We start from the raw sequence: 26,880 nt of genomic DNA, 5'->3' as shown, positions 1-26,880 counted from the left end.
CCTGTTAATGCCTGCAGTGCAGTGCAGAAAATGATATGACAACAATAAGGTCTAAATGTAACTGGCCCCTCTAACAGTACAACTGGCCCCAGCTTGGCCCCCCCAGTTGAAATGGTCTAGAACCGCCACTGCCCCACACCATTACACCACCACCACCAGCCTGCACAGTGGTAACAAGGCATGCTGGATCCATGTTCTCATTCTGTTTACGCCAAATTCTGACTCTGCCATCTGAATGTCTCAACAGAAATCGAGACTCATCAGACCAGGCAACATTTTTCCAGTCTTCAACTGTCCAATTTTTTGTGAGCTCTTGCAAAAATAGTGGCCTCTTTTTCCTATTTGTAGTGGAGATGAGTGGTACCCGGTGGGGTCTTCTGCTGTTGTAGCCCATACGCCTCAAGGTTGTGCGTGTTGTGGCTTCACAAATGCTTTGCTGCATACCTCGGTTGTAACGAGTGGTTATTTCAGTCAAAGTTGCTCTTCTATCAGCTTGAATCGGTCGTCCTATTCTCCTCTGAGCTCTAGCATCAACAAGGCATTTTCGCCCACAGGACTGCCGCATACTGGATGTTTTTCCCTTTTCACACCATTCTTTGTAAACCCTAGAAACGGTTGTGCGTGAAAATCCCAGTAACTGAGCAGATTGTGAAATACTCAGACCGGCCCGTCTGGCACCAAAAACCATGCCACGCTCAAAATTGCTTAATCACCTTTCTTTCCCATTCTGACATTCAGTTTGGAGTTCAGGAAACTGTCTTGACCAGGACCACACCCCTAAATGCATTGAAGCAACTACCATGTGATTGGTTGATTAGATAATTGCATTAATGAGAAATTGAACAGGTGTTCCTAATAATCCTTTAGGTGAGTGTAGTTTAAATGACAAAAACAAATCTAATTTATGCTCCCCTTAATAACAACAACCACAGACTAGTTTCTGTTCCTAAAAAAGTTAGATATCCAGTGTTGGGTAAGTAATCAATCACTAAGCTAGTAATTACATATTCAACAGTGTCATTAGATTACTCTACTAATTACTATATATTACTCTAATAAATTATTGCATTACTTATTACTAATTACTTTCTAAATCCCATATAAACCTCGACCAGTTGAACAACACAAGAATAGACATGAAACTTAATTATTTTAATTCTTTCAAATAAACAATATAAAATTGTTTAAGTTATTCTTGAGCTGACCAAAGTATTTAAAGGGAGAAGTTTACATTAAAAACATACATTTTGTCATTAGAAGTTCAAATTTGATGTTAAATCCACTATTGTTTTTATAAAGAATTGTTCTATAATACAGTATTTAATACAATTACATAAGAAGTAACTACTATTCTACATATATCATTTAGTAAAAAAGCCATGATACTATATACTCAGTGTTTTTAAAGGATGTTTTTTATTTGTATCTTAAATTGTCCAGGTCAAAATGTAATGCTTTATCTCAGACCTCACTTTGCCTTCCCAGATTCATCACCAGCACAGATCAAAATTCATCCTAAGGGATATAAAATCTCCTCTAACAATCATACATGCTTTTATCTCTGTCTGTGAAAACCTATCTATTTCGATAACCTGATCAACATCCCTCCACCATCATACCAGTTTAAAGGAGCAGTCTCCCACCTGCCCTTAGACAGCAGGCACCATCCTGCTTTCAGCTGTGCAATCAAACAATTCATTATGATTATTGTTAATAAGTTTCCCATCAGTCACCAGGCACAATCACTGAAATTAAATTCTGAGTTTTGAAGCTTTTAATTCATGAGTGTGTTAGCTCATGCTTGTTTATTGTTAAACTAATCGTCTGACATTGTTTAAAAAATACGATGTCCCGCCCCAAACTCAAACCATTGGTTGAGCAAGAAATTGACATGTCAAACTGCTCAAACAATGACTAATTGTTTGATGGTGCAACAGAGCCCGTGTTTCACTTTTCAGGGATATTAACCTACAGTATAAAACGGGGGATGTATTTTACATTGAGATAAATACAACATGGTTCCCTTGAATATCCTCCAGACAGCAAGCAGACAGCACCATTTACTTATTACATGTGATTTATACATCCTTAAAAGTTTTGAACAACCAGACTGGATTTGATGTTCTGAAATTCAGCACACATCCGTGAGAATTAGGAATGCCAAACAGATGTACTATCTGCTGAAGACTGTGTGACCTAAACAGACCTTTAAAGCCAATAAGGTTGCAGAGAGGTCTTTGAGAGAGAGTGCGTGTTTGTGTGTGTGTGTGTGTGTGTGTGTGTGTGTGTGTGTGTGTGTGTGTGTGTGTATGTGTGTGTATGTGTGTGTATGTGTGTATGTGTCTTTCTTACATCCAAGCCAGAAAACGAAAAGGGCTCTAAGCTGTTCCAGACAGAAATAGCACACATGATGACGTGTTCATGCATTTATGCCAAAACTTATATATTTATCTTTTTAGGTCTATGAACAAGCCATAAAACACAAACATTAAACTTATGCATAACCAGATTTTATTCTTGATAAAATACAGTAAGAAATGTATTACAGCTATGCTTAATTATACACTACCGTTAGGGGCCAGTAAGATTTTTTTATTTAAGAAATTAATACTTTACTGGTATTCATTTGATGATAGACTATATACTTATTTATTTAAAGTTTCTAACAACAAAACCCGTTTTTTCTCAATACTAGCTTTGTTGTGCTGTTTGTACCAACACACATACTCGGTTTCGCTATCTTTGTGGCGACTCTCCATAGGTGTAATGAGTTCCCTTTCGTTGTCACTCCGAGTTACATCGGATGACGACGAATGGGGTTTCGCTTAGAACACCTATCGACTTCGAGTATTACAAAACGAGCCAATGGCAAAGAAATGCCATGGGTCTGCGGAATTTGCATGGCGTAACTCCGCCCCACCTCGTGGGTATAAAAGGAGGAAGCCGGCAACAAGCAGATATGTTTTCGCTTAGGAGCCAAGAGTATTTCTTCACTCCACAGTCATCTCTGACTTCGCTCTACGAGACGAGCTTCTCTCTCCGGTGTTGGTGTGACGGCAATCTGCAGCGAGCTCACAGTGCCTGCTGATCTGTGCAGTAATCTGCCAGTGTGTGTGTGTCTCCCTGTGCGCTTCAACATCGCGGAGTTTTTTCTCTCCTCTCATAAAAGAGCTCGCACGCGGCACGTCTTTTTAAAGACGGCTCGCCCGTGCATTTCTGGTTGCAGCGGACTGGTATCGGACTCTGATGGGCACGAGCGCTGTCTAGTGTGTTTGATCATGCTTGAACAGCGCTCGTGGGTGACTCATGTTCTCGCAAGGGAACGTGATCATCGCGTCATATATAGGTCGAGACTCGGTGAACTCGCAAGAGTGAGAGTCCCCTCATCCACCCCCCGATCTTCGGCTGGTGGCCAGGGTGACCTGAGGGTTACGGTCTGGAACAAGGCGCCGTGGTTGACACGGCGTGCCGTCCACGACCGCTTCGCCCCTGTCCCCCTCTGTCGCCAGACCCCTGACAGAGCAGGCCCCCGTGGAACGCTGGTCCTTCCCTGGCCTCCTCTGTCAGGGTGCGGTTTTGACCTTGCCCCCACACCGGGCCGCTATGCCGTCCACGTCTGGGCCGGTCATTCCGCTTCGCTGCACCACCGGGGGGACGTCTGTGGTTCTCGACGCCACTGGCACAGTTGGGAGCCTGCCTAGAGCTTCCCTATCTGTTCCGCTGGGTCGCGCGGACCATCGGCTCGGCTATGCGATTCAGTTCGCACGGTCTCCTCCCTACTTCAGGGGAGTCCGCTCCACTTTGGTCGATGGCTATGCCCTATCATGAGAGCGGAGGTTGCTACCCTACTGGCGAAGGGTGCGATTGAGACTGTCCCTCCAGCCGAAAGGAGGTCCGGGTGTACAGCCCCTACCTCATTGTCCCGGAGAAGTCTGGTGGGTTACGGCCAATCCTGGTCCGAACCGCTCCCTTCACAGGCTGCCGTTCAAGATGCTCCTGGCCAAACGCATTTCTGGATGTGTGCGGCCACAGGATTGGTTTGCAGCGATCGACCTGAAGGACGCCTACTTTTATGTCTCCGTTCTCCTTCGACTCAGACCATACCTACGGTTTGCTGTCAGGGCGCGTGCATATCTGTACGCTGTTTTCCCATTAGGGCTAGCCCTGTCTCCTCGCGCCTTCACAAGGTTGTTGAGGCTGCCTTTGTTCCTCCATGGGAACACGGGGTTCGCATCCTGCACTATCTCGGTGACTGGCTGTCTTAAGCTCACTCCTGAGACCAGGTTTGCGAATACAGGGACCCAGTGCTACGGCACCTAGCTCGGCTGGGCCTTCGGGTCAACCGGGGAAGGAGTAAACTTTGCCCCGTGCAGAGGAGCTCTTTTCTCGGTATGGACTTGGTCGCCCTCTCCACTCAGCCATTGCTGACTTGCCTGAGACTATCAAGCGCAAGAGTGCGGTTCCACTGAAGTTTCTTCAGAGGCTCCTGGGGCATATGGCATCTGCAGCCGCGTTTCGCCGCTCAGATTGCTTCATATGAGACCGCTTCAGCTTTGGCTCCGCGACCGAGTCCCGAGGTGGGCATGGCAACACGGCACCCTCCGAGTACCAGTTACTCCGACCTGCCGTCAGACCTTCACCCCGTGGTCGAACCTCAGTTTTCTACGGGCCGGAGTGCCCCTGGAACGAGCTTCGCGGCATGTTGTTGTAACGACAGATGCCTCCTCCACGGGCTGGGGTGCCATGTGCAATGGACGTGCTGCCGCGGGCTCCTGGACAGGACCCCGACGCCTCTGGCATGTCAATTGCCTCGAGTTGCTGGCCGTACGTCTTGCTCTGCGCCGCTTCCGGGCCGTGCTCAAGAACCAACACGTACTACCGTTCAGACAGTACCGCCACTGTAGCGTACATCAACCATCAAGGTGGTCTACGCTCCCGCCGTATGTCGCAACTCGCCCGCCACCTCCTCATATGGAGTCAGAAGCATCTGAGGTCGCTTCATGCCATTTATATCCCCGGAGCCCTGAACTGTGCAGCCGACGAGCTCTCACGGCTTCAGCCCCTCCCGGGAGATTGGCGACTCCATCCCCAGTCGGTTCAGCTGATTTGGGACCAGTTCGGGGACGCACAGATAGATCTGTTTGCCTCTCACGACTCGACCCATTGCGACCTGTATTATTCCCTGACCGAGGGCACGCTCGGCACGGATGCACTGGCGCACAGCTGGCCGCGGGGCCGCAAATATGCGTTTCCCCCAGTGAGCCTTCTTGCGCAGACCCTGCGCAAGGTCAGGGAGGACGAGGAGCAGGTCATTCTGGTCGCGCCGTACTGGCCCGCCCGGACCTGGTTCTCCGAACTAGTACTCCTCGCGACAGCACCTCCCTGGCCGATTCCTCTGAGGAAGAACCTTCTTTCACCTTATGGCACCCTCGTCCCGATCTCTGGAACCTCCACGTGTGGCTCCTCGATGGGACGAGGCAGGTTTGAGTACCCTACCACCAGCGGTGGTGGCTACCATCAATTCCGCTAGGGCGTCGTCCACGTGACACGCCTATGCGTTGAAGTGGAACCTCCTCGTCAGCTGGTGCTCTTCTCACCGAGAAGACCCCCGGAGATGCTCGATCAGCGTTGTGCTTTCCTTACTTCAACAGGGGCTGGAGCGAAGGCTGTCTCCCTCCACCCTGAACGTCTACGTTGCCGCTATTGCCGCACACCATGACCTCATCGAAGGTAAGCCGGTGGGGAAGCACGACCTGGTTATCAGGTTCCTGAGAGGAGCGAGGAGACTAAATCCGCCTCGCCCTCCTCTCGTTCCCTCTTCGGACATCTCAGTGGTTCTAACTGCCCTGAAGAGTGCTCCATTTGAGCCCCTGCAATCAGTTGAGCTTAAATTCCTGTCTATGAAGACAGCGCTCCTAGTTGCACTGGCCTCCATCAAGAGGGTAGGGGACCTGCACGCATTCTCCGTTGACGAAGCGTGCCTGGAGTTCGGGCCGGCTTACTCTCACGTGATCCTGAGACCCCGGCCTGGATACGTGCCCAAGGTTCCTACCACTCCCTTCCGGGACCAGGTGGTGAACCTGCAAGCGCTGCCCCTGGAGGAGGCAGACCCAGCCTTGCACTGCTCTGTCCAGTACGCGCTCTCCGCGCCTATGTAGACAGGACGCAGTGTTTCAGGACCTCAGACCAGCTCTTTGTCTGTTATTGTGGGAAGCTGAAGGGAAAGGCTCTCTCAAAGCAAAGGTTGTCTCACTGGATAGTGGACGCCATTGCTTTGGCATACCAGCAGCAAGGTCGACCGTTCCCCCTTGGTGTGACTGCCCACTCCACCCGGAGTGTGGCATCCTCTTGGGCTCTAGCGCATGGCGCCTCGCTAACAGACATCTGCAGAGCTGCAGGCTGGGCGACACCTAACACATTCGCCAGATTCTATAATCTCCGAGTGGAGCCAGTGTCCTCTCGTGTACTCGCTTCAACCAGCTAGTACCGGACCCGCTCAGGTGTCTTCGCTTGCTCGCCATTCCACTCCACGGACTGGATACGTGCGATATTCTCCTCAGGTGAGCTTCCCCGAAAGCCCTGAGGTCCTCCAGCACTCCTGATGTCGGCGCCAGTGTCTATTGCCTGCGCGTCGGCTAGGTGCCTCCCGTGTGCACGGTCCCTCCTCTGAGCGACCCCCACATGTGTATTTCCACTGTAAGCCTCTTGAGCATGTGTCTTTCCCTTGGCAAGCCACCTTGCCACCCCTGGGGTTGAAATATTCCACCTGCGGCTGGACACCCCAATGTTCTCCATATGTCTCCTTCGGGTCATATGTGTATTCTCTAAGTCCCCCCCTCTGGATTGGCAGTAATTGCATATTTCCCCTAAACTTTGGGATATGCTCCCCAGTGTACCTTGGTATTCCTGTGGTAAATAGGAGTCCTTCGTCCGTGCCAGTCTCACGACAGGGATCTCAGATTTACGCAGGGCACTGGAAGACAGCTGAGAAGGTGGCGTGATTAGACTGGTAACCCCATTCGTCGTCATCCGACGTAACTCGGAGTGACAACGAAAGGGAACGTCTCGGTTACGTATGTAACCCTCGTTCCCTGAGTAGGGAACGGAGACGTTACGTCTGCCTGCCACTTTCCGCTGTACCGCGGGGATCGCCTGAGCTCAGTCTTGGCTCCTCAGTGAAGAAACATATCTGCTTGTTGCCGGCTTCCTCCTTTTATACCCGCGAGGTGGGGTGGAGTTACACCATGCAAATTCCGCAGACCCATGGCATTTCTTTGCCATTGGCTCGTTTTGTAATACTCGAAGTCGATAGGTGTTCTAAGCGAAACCCCATTCGTCGTCATCCGACGTAACGTCTCCGTTCCCTACTCAGGGAACGAGGGTTACATACGTAACCGAGATGTTTTATGCTGTACACATTGTATATTCTATTCCCCTAGACACACACACACACACACACACACACACACACACACACACACACACACACACACACACACACAAACACACACACACACACACACACACACACACACACACACACACACACACACACACACACACACACACACAAACTTACTCCCCTGTGTATTGATTCCACAAAGCTCTTTTGCCAATTACATCATTTCCAGAACAGCATAAAGTGGGAATGACATCATCCTTTAGAGGAAAAGTGATTGTGGATTGCTATCTGTGGTAGTCATGATTGGATTATTAGTTTATATCTCATATTCACTCTCCTGATATTGCTGAGAATTGAATGTTGCTTTATGGTATTATGGTGCCAGCAGCCATACAGTATATCAGCCCCTATTTATAGTTTTTTTTTCACAGACAAACCAGGAAGTGCATATGATGTTATATTGTGTGTCACTATATGGACTAGTCACAGATGTTCATCTAATTATTGCCACAAATGTGATGCATTATTATTCACAATGAATACACTCCTCAGTCTTGACATCTAGATCCAAATTCATTCTAGACTCTCAGTCTAAGCATAGAGGCAAGCTTCAGCTCATTTCTAACTGGTTGAACTGATAAAGCTCACCCCATGTTACAACACCCCTTATGCTGAGTGTTACGAGGAAGAAAACCTGCAGTAGAGTTTCTATTTTTTGTCTCTCGTCTCTTTTCTAGACGGATCAGTGCTTGTGGATTGCTATTTCTGTTTCACTGGGCATGCACTCTGAAAGTATGGCACATCTGAATTGCTCTGGGAGAGTGTTTGTTAGGGAGAAAGAGTGTAAAAGAGGAAGTAGTGGCAGCACTCTGAGCTTTGTGTTCCTGCTGCGGCCTCTCGGCACCCACAGAAGAGCATCACTCATCTCTTCCAGGCACTCTCTTTCCTCTATTCTAGCACTTTATCATGGATGAATATCCATTAATCTTATCAAGGCAATGCACACTCAGTAGAGCTATATGAAATACTGTGTAGTATATGAAAGTTGCAAGCTTAAAAGTGATGGGATATTGATGTACCGATCCACTGCAGGTATTTAAACAGATTTCTAGAGCCTTGAAGACATCAGCAAGAGAGATAGATGGTCAATCATACATTGAAAATATCATACATTGAAAATATGATTTTGTAAATTAGAGATAAAACAAAGAAAAATTAAACAGGGTTATTATAAAAAAGTGTTACTATTAGTGTCACATTTAACCCTTCTATCGTTTCTTAGGCGGGGTTATCAAATGTTATATCAAAGCACCAGTTCAGTTAAGAGTCTGGAGGCTACTTTCTTGTCTTTGCGTTCCTTTGGGGATTCCTTTTGTCGGCGTAAAAGGGGGTTTCCCGGGTCGTTGATTGGCTGGTGTTCTCCTCGTGCCTGGATAGATGTCTCGGGCGGCCAATCACGTGGTGTGTTGAAAAGTCTTTGAAGTTAGAAAGCGGGCTTTACTCTCCGGCTTTAGCAGAGTACAAAAGTATACAGTTTAGACATGATTCCTATTATAAGAACATGAAACATTTTACACAGATTTCAATCAAGCCATCTCCTGAATTAAGAACAAATGATCGTACTGATAGGAAACAAGACACACTTTCATTCAAACATCTAATAGTTATAACAATTTATGACTTGTATGTGATCTAAGCATAGACACATACAGAGGTTGTAGATACAATATAGGATTATGTAGTTGAACAATGTTTGATTATAAGTCCGTCAATAATTGTTTTGGGATGATTTTATGTATTGTATATGTAAAGTCTCAGTCTCTGTGGTTTTAAGAGATTTCCACCATGGGGTCATTCAGAGGAGGAGGTCTGTTTTCAATCCTTTGTCTTGGGATCAAACAACCTCTGCCGTTATCTTGGTGGGTTTTGGTTTTGGAATTATGTTTGAACGAATCACCTGGAAGATTCATTTGTGTTTGGTTCGCCCTCAAATCCTTCAACAGTGATGGGAAAAAAAGTTATATTAATCATATCATATTTAAAAATATGATATTATTAATCATATCATGTTACTTAAATGTTACTCATTTATATTAAATCTATATTAAATAAGTATGGTATCCACTTCAATGCTTTCAGAGTTTCTGTATTTTTAAAATATATATTTATCTTAACATGTTTTAATGACAGAATATTTATTGAACAAAAATGTATTCTTTTTTATTTATTAAAATAAACAGAAAATAGAAGAAACTTTGCTACAGTGATTGTTTTTAACAAAAGTGATTGTTTTGAACAAGTATTAACTTTAATTATACATTATTAAAAAAATATTTTTGCTAAAGTATCAATATATTGTGCCTTTTGTCCCATGCTGGTGAGCCAATTGTACCCCGTGTGTGGAGTAAAAGGCCCACCTTGCAACCTCATACAATTTTAAACAAAATAAACTACTTTTATGATTTATTTTCAGCTATTAGCTATAAGCAGGCTTTTTTTCTAGTTCTAGAATATCTTTTACTAATTTATTGCAACAAAAATCGGTTATAAAATGATGTCTTTGACTACACCTAGTAGACTCACATAGGCTATATCTTCTTTGAACTGGACCGGGAAAAAAAATTGCAGTTCAGCGAGGGAGTCAATTGTGAACTAATTTACGGCTCTTAACGATTCACTACTTCGTTAAAAAGAACCAGTTCATCATAAGAGTTAACGAGTCATGAGTCAATGAGTCGCGAATCGTGCAGTAAACATCGTTTGCAGTAAAAGTAAATTAAAAAAACGCGGACACTAAAGATGTAATTACACTTAAAGTTAGTGTCACAAATGTTTACTTTGTGCCAAGCCCTTTATCGTAAACTAAAAACTACAATGAAAACTAATAGTTTTGAAAACACTGTCAGGACTGTGGGGTGCATAGCCTATACTGCTAACGTTATAATGGTTACCTCTTTTTTAGGGCAACCCCTTCCTTATCGATGAAAGAAGCCATGCCAGTCCTCTCTGCAGGAGCAGGTGAGCTGCACAAATGTAAACATCTAAACAAACACACTTATGTATGTACAGTCACAATGACGCTTACTGATCTCTGTTTACATGTAGGGTTGCATGAGACGCTTGCCCTGCTGACCTCACAGCTGCGTCCAGATGCCAATCACAAAGAGGACATGGTCTTCCTCAAGGATGTCTTCAGTGAGAGAAGTCTCAGCTACCTGATGAAGGTGTGTAGGTTTTGCATTGAATTCACATGCAGCATCATATGTTATAAATTATTCACTACATGCATTATTTACCTTAGCTTATTTTTAAGGTATGGCAGCAAATGTGTAAGAGACCAATCTTCTCCAACTCTGTGTACATGTGTATTGTGCTTGTCTTTTTTAGATCCATGAGAAGTTGCGTCAGTATGAAAGGCAGAGCCCCACCCCAGTTCTACACAGTGCCTCCACTCTGGCAGAGGATGTAAGTGCTGCAGTCTGTCATATCACATCACCTCAGGCAAGATTAATGGCCTTTTACAATAATATGTGAGACTAGAGTTTAATGGTATCTGGGGGGAATGAGGGAACACTAAAATGCTTGACACAGCAGCTTTCTGTTACACTTACTTGAGAAAGTAAATTAAATTTAATACGAATTTGTGTCTTTAATGTATCCATAATCTGAGGACAAATTTGCTCAAAAATGTCCCTAGAAGTTGGTTAAAGAAATTAGAAGACTAAATTTTAAAGAAAGCAAGCTTGCTAAATGCTTTGATCACGGTCTACCCTTATTGATTGGCAGGTGGCAGAGGAGTTGCAAAGTGGACCGATGAGTGTTGAGGAAAAAGAACTGCTACATTTGCTGACATCACCTCATCTCAAGGTACAAACAATGCCTTCATTGTTAGATCTTCGTTAAAACGGTTGGCCAGAAACAAAATGTAGTTGTTCATATCCCCCCTGCTTGTTAGGCGGTTTTGTCAGTTCATGACACGGTGGCGCAGAAGAACTTTGACCCTGTGCTGCCTCCTCTTCCTGATGACTTTGAGGATGAACTAGATGAGGACTCTGTCAAGATCGTCCGCCTTGTCAAAAACAAAGAGCCACTGGTGAGAGAAAGAAACAATGCCAGTTTGACAAATACAGTGACCCTGAAAATATTAGGACACTTGAACCTGTGTGTTTTTAGTATTAATTACATACTAGTAGTGCTGTCAAATTGTCAAATTCGCATCTAACATAAAAGTCTTTTTTTACATAATATACGTGTGTGTGTGTGTGTGTGTGTGTATCAGAGCATTTGAGCGAAGCGGAGCGGTGTGACGCTCAGCTCAATATTCTGCTCTATGCGCGTGCGCTCCACTCAGTCGCTCGCGTCCCAAGCGAATGCTCCACTGATGAATCGCTCACGCTCACCGGTAAAACAAATCCCGCTCAGATCCCGCTCAGACATAAAATGTCTCTGTAGGCTACTTGCTTTCTGTTTGTACTTTGTAATGAATATCTGGAATAAATGTATAATTTAATAACCAATAAAAGTCTGTTCTTTTTATTCATTTAAATGCATTAAATAACTTAATTAAAAAACATGTCTAGCCCTTTGGCAAACTTGCTTATTAAATGCAATAACTGAAAAGGTATATTTGATTTTCGTTATTTTATATCTCCGTGAACATAACTGCAGTTGCAAAACAGGCATATTACAACGCGCGCGCGCGCGCACGCACGCACGCACACACAAACAAGATGCATGTTATGCATAAGGCTCGCAACTTCCTTAAAACAATATTTGAACTCCATAACCAACCCACTATTGCTTTAGCTAATTCACCGATTCTCGAACTACCAAATAACAATAGGGCATTCTGAGTAGAGCGAGCGGCGCTGAGCGGACGGAGCGAGCGGAGCGAAATCTTCAGAAAGGCGCTCTCCGCTCAGGAGGAAGTATTACCGCTCCGCTCACGCTCCGCTCCGCTCCGCTCACATGCTCTGGTGTGTATATATATATATATACACACTCACCTAAAGGATTATTAGGAACACCTGTTCAATTTCTTTAATAATGCAATTATCTAATCAACCAATCACATGGCAGTTGCTTCAATGCATTTAGGGGTGTGGTCCTGGTCAAGACAATCTCCGGAACGCCAAACTGAATGTCAGAATGGGAAAGAAAGGTGATTAAGCAATTTTGAGCGTGGCATGGTTGTTGGTGCCAGACGGGCCGGTCTCAGTATGGGCCGGTCTGAGTATTTCACAATCTGGTCAGTTCCTGGGAATTTCACGCACAACCATTTCTAGGGTTTACAAAGTATGCTGTGAAAAAGGAAAAACATCCAGTATGCGGCAGTCCTGTAGGCGAAAATGCCTTGTTGATGCTACAGGTCGGAGGAGAATGGGCCGACTGATTCAAGCTGATAGAAGAGCAATTTTGACTGAAATAACCACTCGTTACAACCGAGGTATGCAGCAAAGCATTTGTGAAGCCACAACACGCACAATCTTGAGGCGGATGGGCTACAACAGCAGAAGACCCCACCGGGTACCACTCATCTCCACTACAAATAGGAAAAAGAGGCTACAATTTGCAAGAGCTCACCAAAAATGGACAGTTGAAGACTGGAAAAATGTTGCCTGGTCTGATGAGTCTCGATTTCTGTTGAGACATTCAGATGGTAGAGTCAGAATTCGGCGTAAACAGAATGAGAACATGGATCCATCATGCCTTGTTACCACTGTGCAGGCTGATGGTGGTGGTGTTATGGTGTGGGGTATGTTTTCTTGGCACACTTTAGGCCCCTTAGTGCCAATTGGGCATTGTTTAAATGCCATGGCCTACCTGAGCATTGTTTCTGACCATGTCCATCCCTTTATGGCCACCATGTACCCATCCTCTGATGGCTACTTCCAGCAGGATAATGCACCATGTCACAAAGCTCAAATCATTTCAAATTGGTTTCCTGAACATGACCATGAGTTCACTGTACTAAAATGGCCTCCACAGTCACCAGATCTCAACCCAATAGAGCATCTTTGGGATGTGGTGGAACAGGAGCTTCGTGCCCTGGATGTGCATCCCACAAATCTCCATCAACCGCAAGATGCGATCCTATCAAAATGGGCCAACATTTCTAAAGAATGCTTTCAGCACCTTGTTGAATCAATGCCACGTAGAATTAAGGCAGTTCTGAAGGTGAAAGGGGTCAAACATAATATTAGTATGGTGTTCCTAATAATCCTTCGGGTGAGTGTATATATATATATATATGGCTGTGTGTATTATACTGTATATACATGCACAAATATTTATACGCACACACACACACACACACACACACACACACACACACACACACACACACACACACACACACACACACACATATATATATATATATATAAATATATATATATATATATATATACAACACACACACACACACACACACACACTAGGTAAAAAGGGTGTTGTTTTTATATGCAAGCATGTTACAAACTTTACATAAATACCCTAAAGAATCATACCAACTTGTGGAAAATGAGCATCCAATGACCCCTTTAAGAGATAAATTGCTCAGGATTCAAGAACATTTAATTATGTGAATTAATGTGAATATTTAGGTGATTGTTGTTTGGTGTTTCTCTGTCTCTAAGGGTGCCACTATTCGGAGGGATGAGTCCACCGGGGCCGTGATTGTGGCTCGGATCATGAAGGGTGGGGCTGCAGACAGGAGTGGTGAGTGACACTTCAAAGAATTTGTCTTTAATCTAGATGTCTCATTTTACTCCATGCTGGATTCCATAATAATCATGATGCAAAGCTATTTTACCAAATATACTCATGAAATGTGTTTTATCTTTTATTTTAATTTCCATTGAGTATATCAATGGAAAACCATTGCAGTCTTCAGAGGTTCTGTATTCATCACTAAAACCATTGAAGTGTCTGAATATCCCTGCACCTTTACTGAGTGTGCTAGATATGCTTGTTATTTTCACCTCTTTGATGGGCACTGGGCTGCATGTCTGCTGCAATGGCCCATCTGTGTGGTCAAGGAGAGTCTCCTGAGACACAATCAACCGAATCAAACAGACTCACTAACCACCTGACCGCAGCAGTTGCCATAGGAATATAACCCATATATGCTGTGTGTGTGTGGTGGGAATGATCTTGGTCATTAAAAATTCATTGAACTATGCCTATAAAGTGTATTGTGGATCAAACACAGAAGGTGCAGCTTGAACATGTAGTAGTGAATCTGTAAATCCTTCCTCTCTACACAGGTCTGGTGCATGTCGGTGATGAACTGAGAGAAGTCAACGGCAGCTCTGTAATGCACAAGAGACCAGATGAGATCAGTCAACTACTGGTAAGGAGGACCTCCTGACTTCCTTCACATTTATTTGCGATAATTAATTATAATGATAAAAAACAAACAAAACAATTAAACACATAAGCACAAAATTAACAAATACTTCCTAAGTTCTGTTTTAAGGTATGTTTCTATCATCAAAGCATTTCAAGCTTGACAAAATATCTTAAAGGGATAGTTCACCCTATCACCAGGGATAGTGCTAATTCAGTCATAATTTTCCTCACCTTCATTTTGTGTCAAACCTGTATGACTTTGGTTCTTCTGCTGAACATAAAACAATATATATAATGCGTCCATACAATATATTACTTTGTAAAACCATTTTTTTTGCCTATTTAATGCATTTGCATGCCACAATTTTAATTTAATTGTCTCATGTAATATAATAATATAATTATTATAAAAGCACATTATGTAACTTTTTTTGTTCAGAATACATAGACTGTAAAAAAATATGGATGTAGTGTCCGTGACGTCACCCGTACTTTTCGTAGCTGAGATGACATGACGACTAACAGACAGCAGACAAATGGCTAGTAGTGACAGCAGCGACAATACACCTGTCACTCAAGTGGCCACGCCCTTAAGTATGCAGAACTTTAAGGCTTAATATAATTTAAACGGATGAGTTCTAAAAAAATTTACCCCCCTCACAGTTGTCATGAAGGGCAAACTTTGCTATATAGACCAAAACTACTTTTTGCACCAGGCTGTAAACACATTTTGTTCTGCTGTAAAGTTGGGCATTTTAACATGGGATTGACTCTCTTTTGCAGCCTGTCTCTAGCGGTCAGTCGATGAATTGCAGTTTAAGTCACTTCCGTGTTGTTTTCAAGAGAGAGACAGGAAGGTGCCGCTTTTCAAAATTGACAAAATTTTATTAATGAGTCCATACATCATCGCTCCTTCTTCCAAAGCGAGTTTTTGTCTTACTCTGATTCACTATGTTAAGCCTATTATAAGTGTTTATATTTTAGACTTAGCGGGATGGTTTTCACAGGAAATTGGGTACAGACGTCACTCGCCCGTGCGTGTCTCATCATGTCCGTATTATATTAATAGAGAAAAGTTGCTACTTTGACGCGTGCAGAGGAGCACTGAACAGAGGAGAGTCTGCAGGCAAAAAGAGAATGAGACAGAGCTCGTAATAAAACAAGAATCAACATTGGGTTGGATTTTTGGAGATGGCAAGGACTGAGAGATTTAAAATGTAGTAAATGTGACGCATAGATGGTGTTTTTATTACTCAACAGGTTAGAAAGGTATTTTATTGAACAGATAAATTGCCATGTTTGCTCTATGACAGAGTTCAGTGGCATTATCTATTGTGAAGGGTCATTTCATTTCACTTTGGTTGTTGTAGTGCTGTGCTGGAATTTATTTTCAAGGAAGTACTGTGTCTATTAATGGTACAGCTACAGTAACGTCTTCAGATAGTCAGTTTAATATCCTTTCCATCTAAACTGGTTATATTTCATAAGCCTAGTAGTGAATGTTTTATGATCAGTAGGATAATCTCTCTCTCTTTTTAGTTATGAGTAAGAACCATATTTATGTACAGTCACACAGAGCCGAGGCACAACCAAAACAACGTTCTGCCGGAAAATTCATGCAGTTTTGTTTTTTAACCGCTAGAGCGCCAAAAGTTACATAGTGTACCATTACCTTTAATAACAAAATTATATTATTTTAGTTTTGGGGTATTTCTCAGCAAATATTGTCATTAATTGGGAATAATTAAATGAATTAATTGGCATATCATGTACATGATTTGATTTACCTGTTTAATCTCTTGACAGTAAAAATAATCACCTTAATCATTCCCGTTTATTGTCAATACAGAATCATTTGAGCAGTTTTTTCTTTCTTAGTCTCAATCACAAGGCTCTATCACATTGAAGATCATCCCAGCGATCAAAGAGGAGGACAGGCTGAAAGAAAGCAAGGTGATTGACTATAAAAATAGCATAACACCTAGTAATTTAGCAGCCCAGCATCTCTCCAGTATTTTTTTCTTGTCCAATGAGTTTGTATCTTGTTTGTACGGTGTGTCTTCTTCAGGTCTACATGCGGGCACTGTATGATTACACTCCATTGGAGGACAAAGCCACGCCGTGTCAGGAGGCAGGGCTTCCGTTTACACGCGGAGACGTCCTGCAGGTGGTCAGTCAGGATGATCAGACGTGGTGGCAGGCCAAGAGAGTGGGAGATTGCAGCCTGCGTGCAGGACTCATCCCATCCAAACAGTTTCAGGAGAGGTGGGACAAATCATCCATAAAACACACACCTCAGAGATGTTTAGTTTGCATGAAACTGCTAAATATTTTAGGAGCTCCACTCAAAAAAACCTAAAAAAAAACCTTTTTGCTCTCTCCAGCTACATTTTGCTGGTGAACATCTTGGCTGTGCTGGTCCCACACTTTGACTAGTACTAAACCAGAACTTACCAGCATAAGCCAAAATATACTTTAATATAAGTTCGGTAGCACTTTTACAGTCCTGTTCCCCATGTACATACTTTGTAGTTATTATAGTTAATGTAATTACTTGGTGATAACTAGGTACTAACCCCAAACCTACCCCTAAACCCATGTAGTTACCTTAAATTACCCAGTACTTTCTTAGGTAAGTATACTGTACACTTGTATTTAAATATATTTGTAATTACTCATTTGCAATAATGAAGTTGCTATTTAGTACATTGAAAATATAGTTGATATAGTTAAAGGGTTAGTTCGCCCATTTAAGACATGAAGTTGTATGCAATCCTTACCAGCACTATAGTGTATACACACTGACCCACTCTGTTGTCACCCCCCTGGTCCGAGTTCTGACCGCTGGAAGTTTTTGAATGAAGTAATCCCGGCTACTTTCCGGGGCCACAAAACTGTGCGTTTTTACGTGAAAAAAAGATTTGCGTTTCAAAGCTTGATTAATTTAACACAAAAAAAACACGCCGGGCAAAATTCATACCCCAGTTTTAATGCGGCACTATTTTCCTTCCGTTTCTATCAATCCGCGCTGCTGTCAATGTCAACAGTGCGCACGTGACGATCAGCTCTTCCATAGTGTTTACACAATCGATCGACAACAAGGTAAAAAATATTAAATTAACAATGGTGCGAACTTGTAAATTCCCAGGCTGTGACAACAAGGATGTGCCGGGATCAAAGTTCAAATTTCATCGTTTTCCTGTATCAAATATGAATATGAGACAGCTTTGGCTGGTTGCCATCGGCTACTCAGCGGGAGCTAAATTATCTCGAATAAAGGATTTTCGTGTGTGTAGTGCTCACTTCAGCGAAGACGATTACATCTCCAACCAAGGAGGAAAAGGAAAAAACATGATTTTAAAGAGTTTTGCTGTACCAGTACCACGGGTAAGCTCTATTTACTAACTTTATGATCCCATGTCTAAACTGTACGGTAAACAAGATGATGTTTAGACTCTATTATAAAACACGTGAAAAGATGTGTAAAAAAAAAAATATATATATATTGTTACAATTTGCTGTGAAAAATATTTGATAGTCAGATAGACTATTATATAGCTAACACTAGTCAAGACAACGTTAAATTAATAAATAAAAAACTACAAAGCAAGATGAGCGATCACACTTACTCTGCCGACATCTGACCGTCAAGTCCAGCTGGTTTGGGTCGCTTTTTCCAATTTATTTTAGGGATGTAGAAGAACGTCTCCAGGACACCTGCATTTAGCATCGCAGGGAACACGTCATTGGATGTAATGCAGACAGACGGTGCGTTGGCGTCCTCGTCAATTGAAAGGTTTTGCATCTGTGGCATGATGAGTTCCCATTCGTGGCAGCAATAGCTTTCAACCTCTGTTGGCATAACACAATTGGAACAAGTGCACCACCATTTGTCATTCATCCTGCCTCTTGCTACAGCTGTGGTGGGCCCAGCATCAGATTGGACAACTTCTCTGTCCTCTCGCTCTCTCTCTTCCCGTTCTTTGTCCATCTGCTCAAGCTCGGCATCGGTATACTCCGGTTCATAAAGATATCCCTTTGTCGTTGAGTTAAAATTACTGTCTTCATCTGATCCGTCTGACACTGTGCTAAAATTAGTTTCATCATCTGAAGTTTCGTAGTCGGACATGTTGTCGGCGAGTCGCGCTATCAACAGCTAATCGTCACGTGCGCACTGTTGACATTGACAGCAGCGCGGATTGATAGAAACGGAAGGAAAATAGTGCCGCATTAAAACTGAGGTATGAATTTTGCCCGGCGTGTTTTTTTTTTGTGTTAAATTAATCAAGCTTTGAAACGCAAATCTTTTTTTCACGTAAAAACGCACAGTTTTGTGGCCCCGGAAAGTAGCCGGGATTACTTCATTCAAAAACTTCCAGCGGTCAGAACTCGGACCAGGGGAGTGACAACAGAGTGGGTCAGTGTGTATACACTATAGTGCTGGTAAGGATTGCATACAACTTCATGTCTTAAATGGGCGAACTAACCCTTTAAATACGATGAACAGACTAGACAAAAAACCTTGAAAGCCTAGAAAAAACTGGGGTTTAAAAACACAAGGTAACAAGGGACAGGTGAGGGTAATTAAGCACTATAGCGAGGGTAACTATGGAGACAAATAAGGGAGCTAAGGAAAACACAGGAAGTGAAACACAGGAACAATAAGAACATACACTTCAACATAAGAGTCCTTGAAGACAAAATGGGGAAAACATGACAGGAAGTAACAATATTAACTTGACATTGAAATTTAAAAACATACCACAAAAACAAAGTACTTTACATGTGATTTAGAATGTTAGTCAACACATCAAAATAAGCATATTTCTTTAAAGCATGAAACCAGCTTATTAAAACATAATGATTTAAAATGTATTGTTGAGTAAAACTTTAATTTCAAATTATTACAACCTTGACTAGCATTTTTTTTAAACACGTGGTAACTTAGGTTGCTTGAAAACAATTGTCTGTAATATCAGCATGACTACCTATAAACTGTAATGTGTTAAGAGATACAGTTGTGTACAACGTTATTGAGCAGTTGGTAATCAGGTGTAAATGGACAGTGTGGCTGCTGAATCATTGTTGATAGTTACAAATTAAATCAAATTAAATGATCAATTAAATGAATTCTAAATTATTCTCCCTTACCCCTTTTCCACCAAAGCGTTTTGAGAGCCGGTTCGGAGCCGGTGCCTGCGCGCGAACCAGTTCTTTGTGTTTCGACAGCCAAAGAACCGGTTCTCGGCCAGGAAAACTGGTTCCAAAGCGGCACCAACTCTTTGCTGGACTAGAACCAGAGAACCGTTCTTTTACCACGTCATGCTTACGTCGGGGGCTGGGGGCGGGTTTAGATGTGTCCTAAACATCTTTTCTGACCGCAAAGCCAGGAGAAACATTTGCAGAAACACGATGTAGTCCGCCATTGTAATTGTTATGCTTGAAGTTGGCGCAAGCGTTTCTAGCTTTTTTTAAAAAAATTTTATTGAAAACATTATGTAAGCAAAGAAGAAAACAGTCACAAAATAGAACAAATAAACGGAGAGAAAAAAAAAGACAAGACAGATGTACATAACTAATCAGAAAAGATTACATATCAAAGGAAAAGATTAAAAGACTTACATATTTCAATTGTTTTTAAAGCCTTCTTGGTTCACGAGTTAGAGATAATCCCAAAGTAATGTTTTACTTGCAAGCGTTTCTAGCTGAGACGTAAAGCGACGTACACAGTGACGTAACGACGTCGTTCGCTGGGCGCTCTAGAAGTGGAAAAACAAACAGGTTCTGAGGAGGTTCGCAAGTTGAACCAACTCCGAACCAACTTTGAACCAGCACCAGTTCCTAACCCGTTCTTTTTTGGTGGAAAAGGGGTACCTGTGGGTCTTATTAGACAGAGATGGGCCAGTCTGTCTTTTCATCTCAGCGGGGTGTATTTTGGATGGATACACTGATATAGGTTTTTTCTTTTTTTATCTTGCTCAATAGTATATAATGTCTCAAGTAAGACCGATACAACATATATTTGCCAAGGGATCTAATGTTTTTCAACAGTTTGAAATGTTACTCATATGGTTTTCCCCCTCAGGCGGTTAGCCTTCAGAATAAAAATGGGCACTCTTCAAAACTCCAAGTCTCCCCAAAAAACTGTCTGTGAGTATTTCAGTGTGATTCTTCATTCCTTACCGAAAACCCCTTCAGTTATTTATCAGTGTTGACTAACAGGAGGTATAATTTGCTTGTGTGAAGTGGCCAGGTGATTATTGAGAGCTTCATGTTCACTAATCTAAAACTGATTAGAGAACAGACACATCTGCAGATTAGCAACATGCCCCGCTCTCTCTCCCTCACTCACAGACTCTCATTACGTGTATTATATCTGCTCCTCTTCTGCTTTTTCCTTTATTACTGCATCTCTGAGTTGGTCTTTACTGCTGGACTCACTGTGGACCTGCATGTTGTGGGAGTGATGTCATTTATGAACAATCTCTATTAAATAAATAAACTCCAGGGCCAGTGTAGCATCTTTTTCCATTCAGAGTAAATGAAGTCTGCAGTTTTGTCTCCTTTCGTCATCATCATATATTTTCCTTTTCCTTTTACTGCTGACACCAGATGACCAGGGATGTGATAAAGGTTGGTCTGAGATATGAGTTCACACATTCACACAACACACACGTATTGGTACCACAGTGATTAGGAAATTAGGCCAGTCTGTCACCTAATCTATTTTAATTCCTGGAGAGAGACTACAACTGCTGTTACACCGTACACACACACACACACACACACACACACACACACACACACACACAAAACACACACACGCACGCACGCACGCACAAAACACGCACGCACACACACACACACACGCACGCACGTATTGGTACGTATAATGTTGTACTTGCAAGCGTTTCTAGCTAAGACGTATGGCGACGTACACAGTGACGTAACAATGTCGGGTCGCTGGGCGCTCTAGCCAGTGGAAAAACAAACAGGTTCTGAGGAGGTTCGCAAGTTGAACCAACTCCGAACAAACTTTGAACCAGCACCAGTTCCGAACCAGTTCTTTTTTGGTGGAAATGGGGTAAATGGGTCCTGCAGACAGTAGAAAAAGGTTATGCAATCCAATTCAGGTTTCGTCCACCAAAATTCAGAGGGGTTCTGCCCACAGTGGTGGGCCCCGAGCAGGCTCTGGTTATGGAACAAGAGGTGAAAACGCTCCTTCAAAAGGAGGCTATAGAACGGGTTCCTCCTCCCAGTTTGGATCTAGGTTATTACAGCCGATATTTCATCGTTCCAAAGAAGGATGGGGGGTTACATCCAATTTTAGATCTGCACCTATTAAATCGCTCAGTAGGGAAGCTCAAATTCAAGATGCTCACTATCAAACAGATCGAGTCACAAATCAGGTCCGAGGACTGGTTTGTCACGATAGATCTAAAGGACGCATACTTCCACATTTCCATCCTTCCACAACACAGGAAGTTCCTGAGGTTTGCCTTCGGGGGCGAGGCTTACAATTACAGGGTTCTTCCATTCGAACTAGCTTTATCTTTCCTCACTTTCACGAAATGCATGGATGCACCACTAGTGCCTCTGAGACTTCAGGGCATTCGCATTCTCAATTATATCGACGATTGGTTGATTTTAGCTCAATCGGAGCAGATGGGGATTCGGCATCGAGATGTCGTCCTCGCACATATCAGAAAGTTGGGGTTGAGGCTGAAAGCAAAGAAAAGTGTATTATCTCCTTCTCAGAAGACCACTTTTCTAGGCGTCGTTTGGGATTCGGTCACGATGCGGGCACGACTCTCTCTCCTACCCGCATCGCTTCGATTCTTTCAGCCATGAAACAAGTAAAGCTAGGCCAGCTACTCACTGTAAGGCAGTTTCAGAGACTGTTGGGTTTGATGGCAGCAGCGTCCAACGTTATACCTTGCGGCCTGTTGTACATGAGACCACTACAGTGGTGGCTCAGGACCAAGGGATTCTCCCCGAGGACGCACGATCAAAGTCACGCGGTGCTGCCTTCGTGCTCTGGTCATATGGAAAGAAACTTGGTTCCTATCCAAAGGACCTGTGCTGGGGGCTCTTTGTCGTTGCGTAACTCTAACGACGGATGCTTACCTCACAGGTTGGGGGGCGATCATGAGTAGTCGTCCAGCCCAAGGTCTTTGGCAGGACCATCATCTATCGTGGCATATAAATTGTCTAGAGATGTTGGCGGTGTTCCAGGCTCTGAAACACTTCCTAACAGACCTGAGAGGTCGTCATGTGCTAGTTCAGTCAGACAACACATCGGTGGTCTCATATATAAATAATCAAGGGGGTCTGCGGTCGCGCCCACTTTACAAGTTGGACCGTCAGATCCTTCTGTGGTCTCAAGGAAAGCTACTATCACTGAGAGCAATGTATCTTCCAGGGTATTTGAATACAGGAGCAGACTTCCTGTCGAGGCAGGGGCCGAGGCCCGGGGAATGGAGACTCCACCTCGAGGTAGTGGAGCTCCTCTGGTTGAGTCTCGGTCGCGCCGAGGTGGACCTATTCGCTTCCAAGGAGACATCACACTGTCATCTGTGGTTCTCCCTCAGTCATCCAGCCCCTCTGGGGTTGGGCGCTATGGTACAGCCGTGGCCGAGGTCACATCTGTACGCCTTTCCCCTGATTGCTCTGCTCCAAGGAGTTCTGGAGAGAGTTCGCCGGGACGGGGTCAGTCTATTATTGGTAGCCCCGTTCTGGCCGGCCCAAGTATGGTTTGCGGACGTAATATCTCTTCTGGGCGGCTCTCCTCTGGAGATTCTGATCAGGAGGGATCTACTCTCTCAGGTGGGCAGCATGATATTTCACCCCCGCCCAGAGTTGTGGAAACTGTGGGCTTGGCCTCTGAGGGGGCCCAGTTCATAAACTCCGGTCTCTCATCCGAGGTTGTTGAGACCATTCTTCACTCCAGAGCTCCATCCACGAGGAAGCTATATGCCTTGAAGTGGAAACTGTTCACTTCTTGGTGTGGAGAGCACCAGCAGGACCCGGTTAACTGCCCAGTGGGTGCAGTGCTGGAATTCCTGCAGGAGCGTTTCTCCACAGGGTTATCCCCCTCCACACTAAAGGTGTATGTGGCGGCACTTGCTGCTTACCACGTCCCTTTCAGTGGAGTTTCTCTTCGGACACCCCCGTTTATAACACGTTTCCTTCGTGGCACTTTGAGGCTGAGGCCAGCAGTTCGTACGTGGGTGCCGACCTGGGATCTGGCCATTGTATTAGAAGGTCTTTCCCTAGCTCCTTTCGAACCTATTGAAGAAGTTCCTGAGAAGTTTCTCACTCTTTAAACTATCTTTCTTCTTGCTATCTCCTCGCTTAAAAGAATCGGAGATTTGCAAGCTCTCTCGGTTGCACCCACGTGCCTGGAATTTTCACCTGGTATGGTAAAGGCCTTTCTATACCCTAGACCAGGTTATGTTCCTAAGGTTCCTACTAATGTTGTTAGACCTACAGTTCTGCAGGCTTTCTGTCCTCCTCCGTTTCAGTTGTCAGACCAGGAGAAACTTAATCTACTCTGCCTGGTTAGGGCTTTAGAAGCTTATGTCCACAGAGCTGCCCTGTGGAGGAAATCAGAACAACTGTTTGTGTGTTTTGGGCCACCCAGGAAAGGGTGTCCCGCGTCTAAACAGAGAATGAGCAAGTGGGTGGTCGAGGCTATCTTACTTGCTTACGAGTCAGCTGGTCAGCCTTCACCTTTGGCTGTACGAGCACACTCCACTAGGAGTATGGCTGCTTCTAAAGCTTTGTTGTCAGGAGTATCTCTAAATGATGTTTGTGATGCGGCTGGATGGTCTTCACCGCATACCTTTATTAAGTTCTATGACTTGGACTTAAGCTCCACTCCTGGGGCGCAGGTGCTCTCGTCCTCTGTGCGCTCAGATTCCACATGACAGTCACTTGCTCCTATGGCGACGTGGGTATTAGCGTTCCCACAGCGTTCGACGCAGCTCGAGTTCCCTTGAAAGGGAATGTCTCGGTTACGTATGTAACCCTAGTTCCCTGATAGGGAACGAGACGCTGCGTCGTTCTGGCATACTCCCAGCATGCCCGTTAGCACTTCCTTCCGGCCTATCAGAAGCTGTTGTGCTTGTGTTTTGGGGTGCTTTTATAGTTTCCTGGTCGATGACGTCACCCGCCTATGAAGTTCTGTCTCTCCCATGGGCTGATTTCATATGTGCTTCATGACGCACACACGCAGGGGCGTTCCCACAGCGTTCGACGCAGCGTTTGTTCCCTATCAGGGAACTAGGGTTACATACGTAACCGAGATGTTTTATGTTTAACCTGGGGCTAGTCACATCACACACAACCATCCAAATACAAGTACCTTATCAGTAACACTTTTGCATATGGAATAAATTAATCTGGTTGACTGTAAATAACAAATTTTTACAATGGCATCAGTAACTGACAACTCTTGCTTTTGCATAATATTACATTAACACCGTTAGGTGTCAGTATAAGACAAGTCCAATATGAATAGCATTTAGACCAGTACAACAGAAACACAAAATGACTGAGTATTCCCAGTTTTCTTTCACAGATTGTCTATAGCTGTCAGGTGATGTTATATTCCATTCTTTTTTTCTTCCTTTTTTTAAATCTCTTTTCTGCTCTCTTTTTCAATCTAAGGGCCTTATTTCCATTATTTGTAGGTTATAAAACACCCATTGTTTCCTTTGAGTCCCACTCAACCACAAAAGCAAAGCCTAATATTTACATTCTATCACCCCATAATTTTCTTCCTGGCAAATAACAAAGCCTCTTTGTTGACCACTGCCGTCATTTTATTCTGACGAAATACCTGCTGCCCGCCTGCCCGCCTGCCTACCTACCTAATCGTTGAACCTGCTTGTGTAACTGTAGTTCTGCAGCTCTGCTTTTCTCTCCTGGTCTCCTCTGCTCACTCCCTCTCTCCCTGCTTGCCTCCCTACAGAAGACTGTGACTGTGAGGGCTATTTCAATGGACAGTACATAGGTGAGAAACTGCATGCCCTCTCCTGTACCCAGGCAGTGCCTGCTAAATCTGAAATGTACTAACCTTCTGCCTGAGTGAGCATCTATTGCTGCCTGCCTCTGTGCCAAGAGCTATGGCCTTGATGAGGGGAGGCCGGATTGGGGGGTATTTGGCAGCATGAAGGGAATTTTAGCTTTCTCAAATCTTTGACTGTGAAGAAGCCAATTTGCAGTGGTGCATTGATGTTTCCCTGGAAGAGAGACTGAGAAGTGGGTTGCTATTTTTTTCACACCTTTGATTTTGCATAAAAGAGTATGTGAGTGGAGCGGAACAACAGCAATTTCTCCTCAGTAATCACTGCCGGGTTTTACATTCCGCGCTCCTTACTCAGTGATGGGCCTGTTTATGGTAATTTCATGTTTCCTCTGATCGGATAGCTATCGAATTGTGAAAAGACCAGGTGTAAATACCCTTCAAAATGCATTTGAGACAGATTGCAATCCGACCCAAAATGGTAAAAAATAATTGTGTAGGTTAGGAAAAGGAGTAGATACGACACCGCTACAACACGCATCTCCATATGGCTCTTATCAGCAATAGGCTCTTTCAGCAAGCAGACGCACAAACTACCTCAAATTCAACTCAGCATTCTGCATCTCATCCTGAAGCTCAACACATGTCATCTTCATTAAAAGTGTTGAATGCTAAATTTTCTCACTAGTGCTGATTCTGCTCTCTCTCCTCTTTGATCATGAAATCAGCCGATGATAAATAAATTTCTAAACAGCTTATCTGTTACTTTTAGTGATGTGAACTTGAATTCGCTTATGGCGTGGGAATTGAAAATCGGACTTATATTCATTTTGCAGAGAAACATTTAAGTGGAAATTAAGTGTAAATGGAACAGTTTTAACTGGGATCGGATAGCTATCCGATCAGTAAAAAAGCATGAAGTGGTCAAATGTAAATACTGTAGACTCGAAACTCAACATTTATGCAATTTATGTACCATTGTGAGCAAAATTATGCAAGCTTGTTTCCAACATAGAATAAAATTAAAAAATATCTCACAATTGTGACTTTTTACAATCCTAATAGGAAGTTCTCACTCGCAATCGAGAGCAAAAAG

The 26,880-nt window shown here is 43.7% G+C and overlaps 1 protein-coding gene across 4 annotated transcripts in view; it reads left to right on the top strand.

Annotated features, from left to right (window-relative positions):
- The window catches only part of mpp3a (MAGUK p55 scaffold protein 3a), a 48,054-nt gene that overhangs the window by 6,560 nt on the left and 14,614 nt on the right, over positions 1-26,880 (top strand). For 2 of the 4 annotated variants that reach the window (XM_077213185.1, XM_077213184.1), the window contains exons 2-12: positions 10,365-10,420; positions 10,508-10,626; positions 10,790-10,867; positions 11,189-11,269; positions 11,358-11,495; positions 14,041-14,122; positions 14,671-14,756; positions 16,634-16,708; positions 16,824-17,020; positions 20,841-20,917; positions 25,731-25,772. In XM_077213185.1, coding sequence (XP_077069300.1) covers positions 10,384-10,420; positions 10,508-10,626; positions 10,790-10,867; positions 11,189-11,269; positions 11,358-11,495; positions 14,041-14,122; positions 14,671-14,756; positions 16,634-16,708; positions 16,824-17,020; positions 20,841-20,917; positions 25,731-25,772 — 1,012 coding nt within the window. In that variant the 5' untranslated portion in view covers positions 10,365-10,383. The remainder of the gene's footprint in view (positions 1-10,364; positions 10,421-10,507; positions 10,627-10,789; positions 10,868-11,188; positions 11,270-11,357; positions 11,496-14,040; positions 14,123-14,670; positions 14,757-16,633; positions 16,709-16,823; positions 17,021-20,840; positions 20,918-25,730; positions 25,773-26,880) is intronic. The other 2 variants (XM_077213187.1, XM_077213186.1) reach the window with 2 other exon arrangements.

This window comes from Siphateles boraxobius, unplaced genomic scaffold, assembly GCF_051911475.1.
Source record: "Siphateles boraxobius isolate OS27281-9 unplaced genomic scaffold, OSU_SipBor_1 66, whole genome shotgun sequence".
Lineage (NCBI taxonomy): Eukaryota > Metazoa > Chordata > Actinopteri > Cypriniformes > Leuciscidae > Siphateles > Siphateles boraxobius.
Note: the sequence above shows the minus strand (reverse complement) of the source record. Positions and strands in the feature narration are given on the sequence as shown.